Source organism: Rhincodon typus, chromosome 11 (assembly GCF_021869965.1).
Source record: "Rhincodon typus isolate 14 chromosome 11, sRhiTyp1.1, whole genome shotgun sequence".
Lineage (NCBI taxonomy): Eukaryota > Metazoa > Chordata > Chondrichthyes > Orectolobiformes > Rhincodontidae > Rhincodon > Rhincodon typus.
In genome coordinates this window covers 7,041,348-7,060,350 of record NC_063342.1, presented here as the reverse complement: position 1 = coordinate 7,060,350, position 19,003 = coordinate 7,041,348, and the positions used below count along the sequence as shown (strand labels likewise).

Sequence of the window (19,003 nt, the reverse complement as noted above, 5' to 3'; positions counted from 1 at the left end):
GTCACTCACTGTGTAACTGTACAGTCAGTGTTTATTGAGGGTGAGGGACAGTTACTATGTAACTGTGCAAAGCCAGTGTTTATTCAAACTGGGAGTCACTGTGTAACTGTAGAGAGTCAGTGTATATTCAGGGTGAGGGTCACTCACTGTGTAGCTGTACAGAGTCAGTGTTTATTAATATTGAAGGTCACTGTATAACTGTACAGAGTTATTTATTCAGACTGAGGGTCACTGTATAACTGTACAGAGTTATTTATTCAGACTGAGGGTCACTGTGTAACTGTATGTTGTCAGTGTTTATTCGGCTGGATGAAGGTTGCTCACAGTGTAACTGTACACAGTGTTTATTCAACGGGGTGATGGTCACTCACTGTGTAACTGTACACAGTCAGTATTTATTGAGAGTGAGGGTCACTGTGTAACTGTACAGAGTCAGTGTTGATTCAGGATACAGGTCACTCAATGTGTAAATGTACAGTATCGGGTCTTATTCAGGGTGAGGGTCACTCACTGTTTAACTGTACAGAGTCAGTGCTTATTCACACTGATAGTCACAGTGTCACTGGACCTAGTCGCCTCCCTCAAGCAATAATTTGGTTACCGTGCAGAATTTACTTTTTGTGACGTTGATTGAGGGTTAAATATGGCCTGGAGACTGGAGTACAATCTTGTCTCCTTTGAAATGGTGTCATGTAGTATTTTGCATCCACCCCTAGTGGGAAGGCAGGAAATCAATTTCACATTGCACCTGAAATTGGGTGCCTTTGATAATGCAGCACCCCTTCCACAGTGCAGTGCTGCACTGGGGCGCCAGTGCTGAATCGGTCTGTTACTGCACTGCTGTGTGGATTGACCCCATGACCTTAGGCACAAAAATAAACCTTTCTGAAGGGCTTTCCAGTTAATAGTTTGACAGTTCACGTGGGGGATGAGGTGGTTTACAACTTATGAGTTAGGGTGATGTATGGCTGCCAAGTTATGAACAATTAACAGCAGCTGAGGTTATCCCAGGGAGACAGGATTCAAGAATGTCCCTATTGCCTTGCCCTATGGACTCTTGCTGTGGAAGGCAATTTGGGTTCCCACTTCCCATTGGACCGATTTCAGGAGGTTTCAATTCATGATTCGCTTCCTGCATTAGTTTAGTCCAGCTGTGGTCTGGTGGCTAAGTGGTTAGCACTGTTGCCTTTCACTACCAGGTTCCTGGGTTTGAACCCACCCTCAGGCAACTAACTGTCTGTGCAGAGTTTGCACATTCTCCCTGTTGCCTACATGGGTTTCCTTTGGGTGCTCTGGTTTCCTCCCACAGTGCAAAGATGTGCAGGTTAGGTGGATTGGCCATGGGAAATGCAGGGTTACAGGGATAGGGTAGGGGTCTGGCTGGATGATATTCAGAGGGTCAGTGTGGACTTGATGGCCCAAATGGCCTGCTTCCTCACTGCAGGGATTCTTTGAAATGGCCTTTCCTTTCCCAACTCCTTAGACGATGTTTCAATGGGGATGGACAGTTAAAAGCCATGTCATCACATGTAACGCTACACAAATATATTTTACTGAGTTCCTGCCCATTGTGTCCTGGAAATGAACTTTTAATCTGCAGGCTCAGGGACAGTAGTATCTGATCTCAATGTGTAAACCATGCCATTTCCTGGTGAACCCTGATATCTTCTTCTCACTACTTCTGATCATTTTTCAAAAAAAAAATTACACTTTTCTTGGGATGTGGGTGTCGCTGGCTGAGCCAGATTTATTGCCCATCCCTAATAGACCTGGAGAAGGGCATCGCTTGTTTTCTTGCTCCATTAGTGCCGATCCACAACTTTGAGGGCACAGGGGCTGAGTGGCATGGGTTTCGCTGAAGGGAGCATGGCAAGAGACAGTAAAGTAAAACCAAGAGCTGCAGATGTTGGAGATCTGAATCAAAAACAGAAGTTGCTGGTGAAACTCAGCAGGTCTGAAAAACCTGGGTCCCTGGCGCTGTGAGGCAGCAAGTGAGCTGCCCTAATGTGCCTGATGGGTTTTGACATGCCTGTTTTCTTTGTTAAACCTTTGGCTGTTCAAGACTGTCTCTATGATGTTGCTGGAATAAATAATGAGAAATTATACCCAGTGGTGGGAGGCTTAATAACCAGAAGGCACAAAGTCTTAGATAATTGGCAAAAGAACGAAAGGGAGGAACCTTTTTTGTAGACAATGAGCTGTTGTGATCTGGATGGCATGTGCTGCTTGATGGGACGGTGGGAAGAAGATCTGGATAAATGTGACAGAGAGGATATTTGTAGAGCTCTGGGATAGAGCAGAGGGAGGATGGGAATGAATGGGTTCACTCTTTTGAAAGACCCAGGAGAGGCATGATGAAATGAATACAATGTGGAGTTGGAGGAACACAGCAGGCCAGGTAGCATCAGAGGAGCAGGAAAGCTGATGCTTTGGGTTGGGACCCTTCTTCAGAAGAATTTTTCCTGACCTGAAACGTCAACTTTCCTGCTCCTCTAACGCTGCCTGGCCTGCTGTGTTCCTCCAGCTCCACACTGTATTGTCTCTGACTCCAGCATCTGCAGTTCTTACTATCCATGACGGAATGAATGGCCTCTTTCTGTTCTATAACATTCTTGATGTCTTGCCAACCCTTTTGTATCGAGGTCACTTGCCTCAGTAAAGTGCCCTCATTTCTTAGCTTCTTAAACCACAGTGTTTTTGAGGTTGACACTGTGTGGGCGTCATTTTGTCTGCAAAACTGTTTTCAGCTCTTTTGGCTGCAGTTGGCATCCTTTCACAGCACCTTTTTGTCCTTTTCTTCCATTGCGCCGTCTTGTGCATTTTTAACATTTTACCCCAATCTGCATTTCTGCCTAGAATTTTGTCTCCCCTCCCCGCTCCTCCACCTCCTGCCGCCTCCCATTTACCCTTTGCTCGCTGAGACCCATAGGCATCGCACTTGCCTTTAGGACACAAGTTCACAGGTTCGAGTCTCACTCTGGCTCACATTTCAAGCCCGGGAGGCAAATGGAATATTGGCCTTTATTTCTAACAGAATGGAGTATAAAATTAGGGAGCCAATGCTAAAACTATACGCAGTTAGATTGCAGCTGGAATACTGTGAACAGTTTTGGGCCCCTTTTCTTAAGGAAGATATACCAGCATTGCAGACAGTCCAGAGAAGGTTCACATGGTTGACCTGAGATATGGAGGGACTGTGGTTGAATAGTTTGGGCCTATACACATTGGAATACAGAAGAATGAGAAGTGATCTTATTGAAATGTACAAAATTCTCAGGGACCTGACAGAACAGATATGGGAGGTTGTTTCCCCTCGTGGGAGAGTCTAGGATCAGAGGGCAACATCTCAGAATCAAGGGGCACGCATTTAAGACAGATGTGGGGAAATTTCTTCTCTCAGCTGGTACTAAATGTTAGGCTGGGCAGGTAGGTTGTTTGAAGGCTGATGTAGACCGAATATTTAATTGACTGGCACTACATCAACAAACATTCACTCCCTCTACCACTGACACTCAGTAGCAGCAGTGTGTACTATCGACAAGATGCACTGCAGAAATTCTCCAACGATCCTAAGACAGCACCTTCTAAACCCACGACCACTTCCATCTGGAAGGGCGTGAGCAGCGGATATATGGGAACACCATCACCTCCAAGTTCCCCTCCAAGTCACAAGCCACAATATCACCGTTCCTTCAGTGTAGCTGGGTCAAAATCCTGGAATTCCCTCCCTAAGGGCATTGTGGGTCTACCTAGAGCACATTGACTGCAGTGGTTCAAGAAGATAGCTCATGACCACCTTCTGAAGGGCAATTAGGCACGAACAATAAATACTGGCTCAGCCAGCAAAGCCCACATCCCATGAGTGAATAGAAACGAACACTAAATCAGTAAAAGCATCATGGGTTATGGGGACAAGACAGGAAAGTGGAGTTGAGGATTATCAGATCAGCCATGGTCTCAGTGGATGATGGAACAGATTCGATGGGCTGAATGGCCTACTTCTGCTCATACGTCTTACAATTTTAGTGTAACCCAGAGAAACACTGCACAGCCAGCTGGGGATGTGAAACTGATGCATCCCCAGCTGGATACAAATAAAATCTGATAATTCAGAGGTAAAGCAGGCAACAATTCGCCATGTCACCGCCACCCCCCCAAACCAATGCCTACAACGTACTCAGCAATATTTATGTCTCAAATATAACATTGTTTCAAAATCTCAGCCCCTGTCAATATCACTTTCCTCTTGGGTGGGGGCTGACTGTATGCAGATTGGTTGCTGAGTCTTCCTGTATTACAAGAGTGAATGCACTTCAGAGACCTGATGGTCAAGTACACTGTGACCCCTTGGGCTTTTGGAAGGTGCCACATAAATGCTAGTCAGCTCTTCCTCCACTGCAGGGAAAAAATAAAATATAAAATACAAAAATAAAATGGCCTCACAGCGCCAGGGACCCGGGTTCAATTCCACCCTTGGATGATTAACTGTGTGGAGTTTGCACATTCTCCCCGTGTCTGCGTGGGTTTCCTCCGGGTGCTCCAGTTTCCTCCCACAGTCCAAAGATGTGCAGGTTAGGGTGGATTGGCCATACTAAATTGCCCATAGTGTTCAGGGAGATGCAGGTTAGGTGGGTTAGCCATGGGAAATGCAGGGTTACAGGGATAGGGATGTGGCTGTAGGTGGGATGCTCTTTGGAGGGTCAGTGCAGTCTTGATAGCCGATTAGCCTCTTCGTGCACTGTAGGGATTGTGTGCTTCTAAAAGAAAATCCTTTTGCTTGCGGTTCACTCAAAAAAAATTTGGAGGTTACTGGAAAGTTTGCTGCTGATTTATTACTTGACTTTGGTCTAGGGAAGATAATTGGACGAATCAAAGAAAGATATGGTGATTGCAGATTAATGAGTCTCCTTCATCACTCTATGAGTTGCTGCCTAGTTTCAGTCCTATATATATACTCCAGAAGGCAGACTCTTCCTTCTGTGTTTCAGCAGCTCTGAAGCAGAGAGCTGGCTGCGATTTGCAAAGTGTTTATTTGTGCTGTTGTACATTTGGTGTCACAAGGGTGAGAATTGTGGTGACTTCTCTTCAGTGCGAGTCACAACTTCCAGACATTCCCCCTGGTTCACCACTGCGTTTTCAGCCGCTTCATAAGATTACGCCTGCACAGTAAGTAGAAGCACAACTTTCTCTGACTTAAACGTCTTTCTATCGTTGGCTGAAAAATAGCTCCAGCAGTTTCCATCCTGTTTTAATAAGTATGTCAGTTTCACCAGCAGTTTCTGCCTCTCCCTCTATTGATTGGATGAGTTTTATGAGTGAGTTTCCTGATGTTTCCTTTGAAATCTTCACCGGCTCTTTCAGCAGGGAAAGAGGCCATTCAGCCCATCGTGGCTGCTAGCCTGTTGACAAGAGTCATCCAATCAGTCCTACTGTCCTTGCTCTTTCCCCCTATAGCTCTGATGCTTTTTCCTTTCCAATTACTTTGTTCCAACTGCGTTTTGCATGTTGCAACTGAATGTGCTTGCACCAGCCTTTCAAGCAGCACGTTCTAGATCATAACTTGTTGATTCAAAAACATTTACCTCCTCTCTCCCATTAATTTTTTTTGTCAATACTTGTAAGTCTTTGTTTTCTGCGGCCCTTCTCTGGGCCTGAGCACTTTCAGAAGAATTTCCCAGCCAATCAATTGTTGTTGAAAAGGGAAGCAATGGCATGGTTGTAGGTCACTAGATTATTAATCCAGAGACCCCGGTAATGTTCTTGGGGCGGGGTGGGATGGTTTGGGGGGTGCCTGGGATTGAATCCTGGGTGGAATTTGAATTCAATAAAAGAATTTGGAATTTAGAGTCTAAAAATCACCATTGTCAATTGTTGTGAAACCCATCTGGTTCACTGTTGTCCTTTAGGGAAGGAGATCTGCCATCCTTACATGGTCTGGCCTACATGTGACTCCAGACTTACAGCATTGTGGTTGACTCTCAACTGCCCTCTGGGCAATTAGAGATGGGCAATAAATGCTAGCTTGGCTGGAGATGCCCTCAACCCATGAATAAAAGAAGAGTTACTGTTGTGCTGTAGTGAGTGAGTGTGTGTGTACGTGTGCGTATGTATGTGCGTGTGTGTGCGTGAGTGTGTGTGCATGTGTGTCTGTGTGTGTGTGTGTGTCTGTGTATGTGCGTGTGGGATCGTGAGTGTGTGCGTGTGCGTGAGTGCATGTGCGTGTGTCTGTGCGTGTGTACGTGCATGTGCGTGTGTGTCTGTGTGTGTGTGTGTCTGTGTATGTGTGTGTGTGTGCATGAGTGTGTGTGCGTGTGCGTGAGTGCATGTGTGTGTGTGTGTACACGCATGTGCGTGTGTGTCTGTGTCTGTGTGTGTGTGACTGTGTATGTGCGTGTGTGTGCGAGTGTGTGTGTGTGCGTGTGTGCACGTGTGTGTGTGTGTACGCGCGTGTGTGTCTGTGTGTGTGTGCGCGCACAACAAATGTTAATGACTGGGTTCTTTTATCACTGTTGTTGGTTGAGGTGTAAACAATGGCTGAGGATATTTCCTAGATGGTTTTTTTCAAACGTGAGAGGGCACATTGACAGCTGACCTGAGAGGCAGTGCCTCCGGACTTGTCGCACTCCCTCAGCACTCCACTAGCTGTGTCAGCCTAGCATTTTATAATCTGCTGTCTGGAGTGGAACTCTGACCCCTCCATGACCTTCCCTGACTTAGAAACGAGACATCTCCCCACAATGAGTCATGTCTGAAACCCTGTGAGACACAGCGAGACGAGAGTGGGCAGCGGGAGCTGGCTGCACAACATGGGGACATTTAGTTTCAGGATTTAAAAACGACAATTAGGGTGTTCCCATCAAGTGCTCAACATCGATTGGTTCATTGCCGGAGAAGTGACCTTTGGCAGGGAGCAGAGATTGGGGCAGACGAGACATTGCGGAAGCCCCTGGCTTGAATGAGGTCACGTTTGACAAAAGCAGCAGTGCCAAGAACCATAAGCAGGCCGTGAGTCACTGTCATCAGGATGAATGTGTTTATGCTTTAACTTGAACTTCCTTCCTGTGCTTGCCAGCATGGTTAGGCAGGCGGGATTGAGGCAAGGCTTAGAAGGCGAGTTTGGAAACTTCAAGAGGATCTCGGTTTACAAAGCTCACTGCACAGGAACATTGAGAATCTCGATCTCTGGCAGGTTACAATAATGTGAGGCAAAACCCAGAGCAGTTTCTCCGTATTGAGTCTCGCAGGTGTTCAGGGGGTAGGCTTGTTGGGAATTTAATGCTGCGTTCTGGCCTTTCTGCTAGAGGATGATGAGGCATGACAACACAGCCTCCTATCTTATGGCTCCTCTTTGTGAATGCTAGCATTGCTGTTGTGTTGATTTATGACCCTACTTCTCTTGTTGCGATATGTTGCAAATTGCTCTCTGTAGTGAACAAGCACAGTTCCCTCTGCTTCTGCTGGGAAACAACCTGTCCACCATTTTGCCTGCTGACCTCTCGATCTGTTGTTGATTGGTGCCAGGTCCAGTTTCAGTTGAGAGTGAGTGAATGAGGAGGAGTCAGTTGGAGAATCTGTCAATGTGAGATCCATGGAAGTGCGTTAGGAATAGCCTGAGTCATTTGTGGATCCCTGAGGCTGTGTTAGAGAAATATGATGTGTCAACGAGGAATCCTGAGGAGCTGTCACTGGTGGAATATCGAAATTGGGGATGGATCAGTGGAAAGATGCAGGATATTTCTCTGTATTCATTTGCGGACATTTCTCGCTAGACCAGCTGATCCACCGTCCCTAATTTCTCTTGAGAAGGTGGTGATGAGCTTCTGTCTTGAGCTGCTGCAGTCTTTGGGTGCAGGTAGACCCACAGTGATGTTTAGGGAGGGAGTTCCAGGATTTTGACCCAGTGACAGTGAAGGAGCGGTGATATATTTCCAAGTCAGGATGGTGAGTGGAATTTGCAGGTGGTGTTACCTGCAGGTATCTGCTGCCTTGTCCTTTTTGGATGATAGAGACCATGAGTTTTCCAAGTGTCTAATCCTGGAAAGAGTAAGCTTAAGGTGAAGAGGAAGTGGTTTCAAGGGGATCTGAAGAAAAGTCTTTACATCCAGAGGATGGTTGAAAGCTGGAATGTGCTGCCTAAGAGGGTGGTGGAGGTAGGTTCTCTGACAGCGTTTAAGTAGCATCTGGATGGGCAGTTAAAATGCCAGGGCGTAGTAGGCTGTGGACCAAGTGCAGGTAACTGGGATTAGTGCAATTTGGTGTTTGTGCCTGGCATAGACATGGTGGGCCGAAGAGTCTGTTGTAGTGCTGCATGACTGTTTCTATACTGCTGTCGAAGGAGCTTTGTCAAGTGCAGCAGTGCATCCATGTGGATGGTAAACGTTGCTGTCACTATGTGTCAGTAATGAAGGAAGTGAATAGAGAATGTGGTTGATCAGGGCCACAAAGGCTGTTTCGTCCTCTGTTAAGATTCTTGAGTGTTGTTGGAGTTGCACTCATCCAGGCAAGTGGCAAGGGTTCCATCAGATCCTGACCTGGATGTAATAGGAGGTGAGTTAATCACCTCAGAAATCTCAGTCTCTGACCTGCCCTTGTAGTCTTCGTAAGGGTATACCTGGTACATTTCAGTTTCTAGTCAGTGATAATGCCCAGGGCATTGAGAGTGTTGATTGGGTGAGTGTACCAATCATTGTGCATTTGCTAAGAGTTTGCCACAAAAAATAGTTTTGACACCAATAGGTTGTGAGGCTTTATATGGTCTGGGATTTTAAACCATCCAAAAATCTTGCCTGTACTGTCCTTGGGGGTTGACCTGATTGATCACCATTACATGATATTCATAAACAGGCCAATGGTCTGACACTTCACCTGACGAAGGGACAGCGCTTCGAAAGCTTGTGATTTCAAATGAACCTGTTGGACTATAATGTCGTGTCGTGTTCTTTTGACCCCGGCAATTAAAGTTCCAGAATTTTCCCTACCAGGCTGCATTTAGCCTTGTAGTGACGTGCACAATGAAATATAGAGTAATGCAACAAAGAAACAGGCCCTTTGGCCCACCATGTCTATGCCGACCAACAATTAGCAAACTAAACTAATCCCATTAATCTGCATCAGGTGCAGAACCTGCTATGTCCTGGCATTTTAAGTGCTTGTCCAGATGCTTCTTAAATGTAGCAAGAGTACCTGCCTCCACCAGGTTCCATATTTCTACCACCCTCTGGGTGAAAAGATTTTTCCTCAGATCTTCGTTAAACTGCGTTAAACTTATGCCCGCTGGTCTTTGAACTGGCACATCTGGAGTATGGATTATATGCACCAGACTAATGGCAGAAGTCCTCTTCCTCTGTAGACTATACATGCTGACGATGGTACAACACATAACAGCCATCCAACTGCATTGGCACTGAGGGAGGCTACAGGAGTGTGAGTGTAACAGATGTATGAATTATCACAATCATGACCTAACAAATTAGCGTTTAGAGCTTGGAGCTTAACACTAATATTTAAAGCGGGCAAAAGCAACAATTACTCTAAGTTCCAAATATCCTAGCGGTGTTTGAGAGGAACAGTGTAGAGGGCACTTTACTGTATATTTAACCCTGTACTGTACCTGTCCCAGGAATTTTTGATGGAGACAGTGTCAAGTGGCTTTACTTTCAGTTTAAAACAGGTACAGGGACCTTTACTCTGTATCTAACCCTGTCTGTACCAATCTTGGGATGGGGAGAGCACAGAGGAAGTTTGTTCTGTGTCTGATCCCATGCTGTATTTGCCCTAGAAGTATTTGATGGGGACAGTGTCAACAGAGCTTTACTTTCACTTTAAGAGAGTAGAGGAAGCTTTAATCTGTATGTTTCTGCGTGCTGTCCCTGTCCTGGGAGTATTTGATGGGGACAGTATGGAGGCAGCTTTACTCTATCAGATACCCTGGTGCACTTTGTATGGTATGATCTACCTTTATAGCATGCAAAACAGCACTTTACACTGTATCTCGCTACATTGATTGACAACAATAAATCAACCAATCAATCACCCCGGACAATGTTATTCCAGTTTAAGAAGTTTTTGTTTCATTGTATAAGGTTCCAATTCAACTGTTAATTTGTGTTTTAATTCGATACAGTGCCTCACAGGGGCTTCATCATTACTTTGGACTTACTGTTTTAAAAAGAGTGGAGGGAGCTTTATTCTGTATCTAACCCCTGTGCTGTCCCTTTCCTGGGAGTGTTTGATGGGGCACAGTGTAGATGGAGCTTTACTCTGTACCTAAACCTGTGCTGTCCCTTTCCTGGGAGTGTTTGATGAGGACAGTGTAGAGAGAGCTTTACTCTGTATTTAACCCTGTGCTGTCCCTGTCCTGGGAATGTTTGATGGGGACAGTGTAGAGAGAGCTTTACTCTGTATCTGACCCTGTGCTGTCCCTGTCCTGGGAGTGTTTGATGGGGACAGTGTAGAGAGAGCTTTACTCCATACCTAACCCTGTGCTGTCCCTGTCCTGGGAGTGTTTGATGAGGACAGTGTAGAGAGAGCTTTACTCTGTATCTAACCCTGTGCTGCCCCCGTCCTTGGAGTGTTTGATGTTGCCAATGGAATTAAAAAGCATTAAATGCTTCATTCGTCGTCTCAATGGAATTCTGAAGCTGATGGGCAGAATCTAATTTCATTGTCTTATGTTGGCAGTTTCTGACTTTTGTTTTCTTTTTGGTTTACAGGTGCTGTTTTTCCATTCCATGGAGTTAACGAGGAAAGCGTCAGAGGCTTGATCCACTGGGGATTTCCGGATATTCCAGAGAGGGCTACAAATGGGAATTCTGTTCCTATCCTGGTGTTGGCACTCGGCTTGTTTATGCTCAGGACATCTGGGGCTTTGAGAAATGGGATTTACTGCAACCTCCAATTATTTCATGGTCAAACTGAAAGACCTCGTTCTTCGCTGAGCTGTAGGCTGGACCTTCCCCTACCATCAATCCTAGGAATGGCCTTCCCAGATTCCAACCTCCTCAACACCTTCTCGTGCATCATTAGCCGAAATGGATACCCAATCTAATCCAGCATGTGAATAAATGGACTGATAATCCAGGAGCAAGATTCTTTTTGTTTTGCATCTTCCTTTTTTTTCGTGTTTCCTGGTTTTGTTTGAACATGACCCATGGAGAGGAGCTTTGCTCTGAGATGCACCAGGATTCAGTTGTGTTAACGTACCTCGAGAGTGTCTTAATGCATCAAGCATCCGGGGGCAGTATGGGCACCCCATCCACCAAGGGCACCTCCGAGAAGGAAGGTGCTGCCTGCAAAAGCTCCGACATTCACTGCAGCGGAGGGGGGGGAGGAGGTGCTGAAGGTTTTGTTGTCTCTCCGTCCCAGCAGAGGGCTTCGAAAGCTGCTTCCACGCTGAACGTGAAGAAGGCCAGGTTACTGCAAGCTGAGGCCTGCGACGGTGCCAAGCGGAGAAGAGTATGCGGCCATGGGCTCCAGTCGAATGATCAGGAGGGCACTGCCAAACAGGGCGAACTGGGAAAAGCCCAGCAGCAGCAACACAGCACATTGCTGGCCTCTTTGCTGCAGTCTTTCAGCTCCCGTTTGCAAAACGTGGCGTTGTCCCAGCAAGCAGGTGCCCCCAGGCTGAGCCAGGCACCGAGCCTGGGCAGCCCGCCCGAGGATGACCTGAGGAGCTACGGCCTGGTGTCCAACCACCTGCGGGCCCTACTGAAGAACAGGGAGCCGAGCCAGAGCGAGCACCTCCCCAAGGAGCCGGATGGACTATACCAGAGCCCTGCCGAGCGTCCGAGGTTTCCCAGCTCCCCGGCGGATCATCAAGGGGCTGCTGAGCCCATCTCCTGCTCGGCCCGGCTGAGGGCGGTGGCTAGCATGGTGGAGAACGGTGCCCGGTCTAATGGTTCACCCAAGCCCAGCGTGGCTTGCAGTCAACTGGCCTTGCTGCTGTCGAGCGACACTCAGCTGCAGCAGTATACCCGGGAGCACTCGCTGGGTGCCCGTGCCCCTCACCCCTCCGCCAGCCAGAGGCTGGCAGCCATCGCCAACCAGAAAGTGGCCGAGCCCTCGTCACCCCGCGACCCGGCTCGGGATCACTGCTCTAAGGATGGGCATCGCCGCGGTGCGTCTCGGGGCAATCCGGGGGTCCCTGAGCAATCGCTGAGGTTGGCGGGTCACACCAGGAGCCCATCCGGTACCCGGGAGAAGAGTGTCGGGGAGCGGGACAGGTCGCCCCTGGGCCCCAATAACAGCAGCAGCCTGCTCATGCACCTCCTCAACACCAACAGCATCCCCAAGTCTTCAGCCGACGCCAGTACCGAGACCACCAACGGCCACCGTTGGCTGGGAGCCGAGAGGAGGGGCGGCCCCGCCTTCGATTACCGTCTGCCGGCCTGGGAGAAACCGGTGAAGCAGGAGGCCGGCTCCCTGGAGGAGACTTACAGCAGCGACGAGAGCTCCCGCTCCAGTTGTACGCCCATGGATCTGTCCACCAAGCCCAGGATGTGTGAGCCCATTTCCCTCCATTCGCGCAGCTTGGAGCAAATGACCGAGTCCCTTCTCTTCAGCTGGAACCCCAAAGGCCCGAGGGTCCAGAGCCCCGAAGCCAAGGAGGACCGCAATGGGCCCGAGTCCAAGAGCCACCAGAAGGTCACTCTCCTCCAACTGCTTCTGGGTCACCAGAACGGAGCGAGAGGGAACTGCACTCCCGAACCACAAGCCCCAGAGCTCAAGACTGAACGTCCCAGTAGCATTGTTACAACACCTGAGGCTTCAGTCGCTGGTATCGCTCTCAGCCAGAGGCCCAGGGGCCCGGAACACTTCCCTCCTTCCTCCTCCGCCTCCTCCTCTTCATCTTCCTCGTCCTCCTCGTTGTCTTCATCTTTCCAAGCGGCAGAGCAAAGTGCCGTAGTGAAGGTGACCCGCAGCCCACCAGCTCCGGCTGCTCACCGACTCCCGCCCCTGTGCCATGCCAGTGATGGCACCCACCATCTCCTGGCCCGGCGAGGGAAGCTGGCTAGCAGCAGCGAGCCCTCGAAGACCCTCCAACACTTCCCACAGCAGCTGGAAGCTGCCAAGGGGCACCGCGCCCTGGAACCATTGCTCCCCTCCGAGTTGGCCAAAGCTCACCAGTTTCCCAAACACTTCGCCTCCACGGAGTTGGCAACAAATAGCCAGTACGTCTCGCGCCAGCCACTTACCAGTGAGAGCCGGCTTTCCAATTTCTCCTTCAGCGCAAGCAAGCTATTGCAAGACCTGGCACACACCGGCTTCCACAAGTCACCGGAAACCTCCCAAGCAGACGCGGAGGACAAGAATGTTGTCCTCTCCTCGGTGGAGACCAGGATGGGCGAGAGCGCTGAGAGCCTCACGTTCAGTCGGTCAGCCAAGCAGTCGGTGCTGCTGGAGCCCCGTGCCAGGAGAGATAGGCGACCGCTCCAGCCTGGCCCAGTGCCCAGTTCCGATCTCGAAAGCCTTCTCGAAAGACGCAGTGTCCTTCAGCTGTTGCTGAAGACCCCCAAGAAGGACAAGGTCCCAACGGCCACTCTGCATGGGAGACCAGGGGACCACCAGACCTTGGCAGGCCCCCAGCCACCAGGGACCCAGTGCAACGGGCAAGCTGCCGATACAGAGCCGATATCCATGGTCAAGGTAAAGACCGAGCCCATTGAAGAAGAGGGTGGCTTCCCCTCCACTGCCGAACCAATGGATCAAAGTGCCAATTGCCAGCCTCTGGTGCCAAGCAAGACCGAGCAGAAGCACCCATCTTTCACATTGGGCAGCGTGAAGCAAGAAGTGGCTAGCCCTGCTGTGCCCTCATCGCGAGCTCAGTGCCACCCCTGTCAGAAAGGGGGTGTCCTGAGCCAACTTCTGCAGCGGGACAACACTGCCACCCTGGGCAGCTACGCCTTCAGTCAGCACCCAGCCGCTGGCAATCTCGCTGAGGCCCCAACACCAACCTCTGGCTCCAGTAGCCCATGCAACATTCCCAAGAAGAGGAAGCCTCCACCCACACCGCCCAGTGAACTGGATGACCTACACAAGATGGTAGACCAGAGCGAGGGGCTGAACAGCCATGACCTCCCATCCCGAGAGGCAGCCAATGGCCTGAGCAGCTCTCCGGCCTGTGGCACCAGGCTGCTGGATTTCCAACCTGGCAATGGTTTGGAGTTTGAGTCTCGAAGTAACGTGAAGGATCCCCAAGGCTTCAATGTCCTGAAACAGCTCCTCCTCTCCGAGAATGGCATCAAAGTGCTGCCCGGACACAGGACTCTTCACAATGGTAGCTCTGCCAGCGACAGAGGGTCCCGGCCTGACCGAAGGCTGGAAGGAGACCGCCCCACTCGCTTTTACAGCCCATCCGAGCAGCTCAATGGCAACCAGAACGAGACTGTGTCGGCCTTCGAGCCTGCCAGGTACCTCGGGATCTTACCCGCTGCCGGCTCGTCTGCACACTACGCGGCGGAAAACCCTGCCTCTGCCACCGTCCCAGCACAATCTGAGCCGGAGCACCAGGCCCCTTCCCTCGGAATGCCCACTGAGCCACCGTGGCTGACCAAGACTAACCCCATCCTGTATTACATGCTGCAGAGGGGCGGCCTAGGCCTGGTGCCCTCCCGGGCCAGAGCAGGGGAAGGAGGCGCTGCCGAGGCCGACAGGCGAAGGAAGCCTCCGCCACGGCAGAGGGCCGAGCAGCTCGGTGGCGGTGTCGGGGTGTTACCCAGTCGCCGGACGGTCAAAGCAGAGCCCGGTGAGGACTCGCTGGCTGGTCTCCAGGGCCTGGCCCCTGGTGTGCCACCGGATCTGAACGAAAATGCCCGCGGCATCCTGGAGAAAGTGGCGGCCATAAAGCGGGAGCCCGACTGAGTGGGACATCGGGATGGAGGGGAAATTGAGAGAACACGCAGGAACGAAAGCAAGAAGACAATCTTGTCCATTAGACCAAGTCTTGTGCAATACAATCTGGGTCAGCTAGATAGAAGGACAAATGCTGCATATATAATATATATGTATAAGTGTATATAATATAGATATATATGTATATCAGCGCTAACAGGCAGCTTGTTGGCTGGCATGATTGGAACTTGTATCTATTGCCAGGAATGCCAAGATATTGGGATCCACCAGTTTTTATATGGTAATTTTATATATACACACATATGTATATGCACACACATATATATGTACATATATATAAAATGAATATAATGAGGATGTTGCCATTTGTTTTTGGTTTTCCCCTGTCATGACCTGTAATGAAAAGCATGATAATCATGTTCAAGGTGCCATAGGCTCTAAGTTCCGTGCACCCCCATTGGGAGCCGTGCCATCTCTCCTTGGGGTGCTGGCACCAGTTGGTGGGCTCTTAAATGGCCCTTGCTCACCCTGTTCCCCCCACCCCGCTCCCCCACCCCAAGCCCCTTCCTTGTGATTTTTTTTGCACCTGGTCTCCGTGGCAATGATCCCACCCGGACACCGCTTGCTCCTTGCGAGTTGGCCCCATGCCCTCCGCAGAATGCCAACCCTATCCCAGGAAGTGAAACGGGATGCCGCTTTGCGACTCACGTTCGCACGTTTTGACTGCCTTTCGTTCTTTCCCTTTGTTTCTCCTCTTTTCTTCTGCACGTAATACCTTTTTCAATTTTTTTTTGCGCCCCCTTTGGTTTTTCTGAGACAACGTTGTCAGTCAGTGGCACAAAATGTTTGTTTTGGTTTTGATAACGTTGGTTTGGCAGGGTGGATGGACATGCTGCAATCTCTCAGCGGCACTGGCCGTTGGAATGAATTTTAATATTTTTTGTGAGTTGAAACGCATCTTAATGAAACATGTTGGGACAAAAGGTGCCAGGTGGACAATCAGTCGATTCAAATGAGCTTTTTTTTTATTATTCACACTGCAACTCCGGTTTATTGTCTATTCTGAGCAGGGTCATTCTTCTCAAAAGTAATTCCCTCCACTGGAAATTTTAACTTGCCTTCTCTCACCAAGGGGTTATGTTACCACCTTCCTCTGTTCTTGCTGTAATGTAAATTGTATGTAAAAAATGTGTGTGTGTGTGTGAGTGTGTGTGTGTGAGTGTGTGTGTGTGTGAGTGTGTGTGAGTGTGAGTGTGTATGCACACACAGACACAGTGTGTGTCCGTATGTTGGATGGGGGAAGATGCCTATATTGTGTTGCATGTAGCTGCATTTGCAAGTGTTTAAAATATTGTATAGTTATATATGCATATTTTGTCCAATTCTGTTGTTAAAAGAAATAGAAGACTAATCCCTCTAACTCTACGAACCGCATGGAATGAAAAGCATGTGGAATCCCTATGCACAAAAAAAAATGTGATGTGTTTATTAAAAAAAAATGGAGAGATGAAAAGAGAATTTAATGTCTTAATAATCGAACTTTAACTTACTTGATCAGTCTGTGTACATTGTGTGTACATTGTCTGTACCTGTGTGGCCTGTCACTGAAGAAGTGGATAGCAGGGTGTATTCTGAAAGTTAAATGTCCTTTTCCTTTAAGTGTTTCGAGCAATGTTCATTCCCGGAATCCCACACTTTGTCCCCTGCTACTCCTCCACCATGTTGGAGATTGCTCTTGTACATGGTGAGCCTATTTATTTATGTTATAGAGTCATAGAGATTTACAGCACAGAAACAGACCCATGTTTTTTTTTCTCTTTTAGTTCAAACATGAAAATTTTGATGATCCAAGCTCCCTTGCTGTCCACCGCATGATTCTTCAGTTTAACCAAACACTCGGTTTTCATGGGAGTCCGTGTTTGATGTTTTATTTTTACCTTTTGCACAAAATCTCAGTTGGAATTCAGGATGAGGATATTGAGTTGGTATTCCGCAGTCTACAGCTTCTTAGCACAGCTCAGATAAAAGACTAAGAAGCTTGCTACTGAGTATGATACTCTACTGTCGTTTTGACACAGCTTTTGGTCTCCGGGATTTAAAGTTCACAAGACCAGCAGGAATCGGGCCTTTAGGTGCAGCAGAGGAGGCAGAGAGCAGTAGGTGTTGGGGACCAACTGGTTAAACCAGCAAGGGTCAGGATTCTGGGTCAGGAAGACAAACGAGGAGTCAGGGACACAGCGGAATCAGGGGTAATGCATCTCACAGACCAGACGCAGTGGGGGTTTGTGGCTCGAGGGAGCTGATGGAAATCAAAGCTTTGGGAGATGGAGCCAGCAGAGGTCAGGGGAAGTGAGAACAGCAAACAGTCATCATCCAGGCTTCCAAGTCTGGGAGCCATGAGGGCTTTACACAAGGATTTCTCCACTGAGCAATCTCAACAACAAGGCGATATCACAGACTGTCGAAACTCTCATTGTCTTCCTGCTCCAACTAAGGTTTTGTGCAGACACGAGACTTCCTTTGGTGATTAATTATTTGTTGTCAATCCCAGCTTTCGTGGGATGATGCAGTGTAAACCCCCTTTTATTTTTAAGGTGAGTACTTTTGGACAATAAATGGCAACGCTCCAATTATTTGGCCAAGGGTAACAGTTCTTCCACACGACAGTTACCCTCGAGCCTCTGAGGAAAGATCCCAGTTGCCAACCCAAGTGAAAGTTGAGAGCCGAATGCCATTTCTCAGTTTTGTTTTTTGACAAAAATGAATTCAGTTTTGTGTAAATATGAAGAATTTGGTTTCTTTTTGTTGAAAACGAATGCACTGTAAACGATGGGAAATATTAGATTTTTTAAAAATAATATTTCAGTACAAATAGTATTTTGTGTTTATTTGGTCTTTTAGACAATGTTACGCCTGATCTAATACAAACCGTGAGAACTGTACCAGTTTCTTTTGTACTCTGCAAAAAAATGAATAAACTTTGGAATGAGAGGTGTGCATCCCTAATTTTGGTGCTTTTACAAAGTCTGTCTTTTTCTCATGTTGTTCCATTTTCACCTTGGCATCCATGGGGAGGGGTGACTCGATGGTGATGGGGACCAAGCCATTTGCCAGGTGTCAATGGGTAGTGCTGCAGATATGGGGATTCAGTAAATTGGGGAATTGTGTCCCACTCCTGAGGGAATGATGCATTGTCCGAGGAGCCATCTTTTTGGATGAGTTGTAAAGGTGAGGCCTTTACTGCCCCTCCAGTTTTTTTTATTTATTCATAGGATAAGGGCGTTGCTGGCTAGGCTGGCATTTAGTGCCCATCCCTAAATGCTCAGAGGGCAGTTAGCAGTGGGTCTGGAGTCACATGTAGGCCTGACCAGGTAAGGAAGACAGTTTCCTTCCCTAAAGGGGCCAGATGGGTTTTGCCAACAATCGACAATGGATTCATGGTTATCATTAGATACATAATTACAGATTTTTTTTGACTAAATTCACGTACCACCATCTGCTATGGTGGGATTTGAACCTGGGTCACCTGCTCTCTGGATTACACACCAGTGAAAATACCACTAGGCCTTTGCCTCCCCTTAAAGTGGGTGTAAAAGAAAGCAGGGCACTATTTTGAAAGAGAGGCCAGAAGTCACGCGACGCTAGGTTATTGTCCAACAGGTTTGTTTGAAAAACAAGCTTTCGGAGCGTAGCCCCTTCATCAGGTGCAGTGAGAAAGAAGCACACAGAACACAGAATTTATAAGTAAAAGATCAAAGAGTCACACAACTGATGATCTCTTACTTAAAAGTTCTGTGATCTTTGTGCTTTCTTCTCATTTCCCCTGATGAAAGGGCTATGCTCGGAAAGCTTGTGTTTTCAAAAAATCCAGTTGAACTATAACCTGGTGTCATGTGATTCCTGACCTTGTCCACCCCAGTCCAGCACTGGCACCTCTACATCTTGAAGGAGAGGAAGGGAGCTGTCGCTCTCTGTCTGTCTCTGTCTCTTCCTTCACACTAGATTCTTGGCCAGTATTAACTCCTCAACCAACATAAACCAATTAAGAAACCGTTACCACATTGCTACTTGTGGGAGCTTGCTGTGCATGTGTGTTTCAGACATTGCACAGAGCCTTCATATCCAAAAACTATTCCATTGGCCACAGGGTGCT

General features: G+C 48.3%; 1 protein-coding gene across 3 annotated transcripts in view; it reads left to right on the top strand.

Annotated features, from left to right (window-relative positions):
• nrip1a (nuclear receptor interacting protein 1a) overlaps positions 1-17,834 on the top strand; it is a 98,032-nt gene extending 80,198 nt beyond the window's left edge. For 2 of the 3 annotated variants that reach the window (XM_048603266.1, XM_020518992.2), the window contains exon 2: positions 10,713-17,834. In XM_048603266.1, coding sequence (XP_048459223.1) covers positions 11,143-14,859 — 3,717 coding nt within the window. In that variant the 5' untranslated portion in view covers positions 10,713-11,142 and the 3' untranslated portion in view covers positions 14,860-17,834. Of the gene's footprint in view, positions 1-6,944; positions 7,006-10,712 lie in introns of those variants that run through there. The other variant, XM_048603267.1, reaches the window with a different exon arrangement.
• The last annotated feature ends 1,169 nt before the right edge of the window (positions 17,835-19,003 follow it).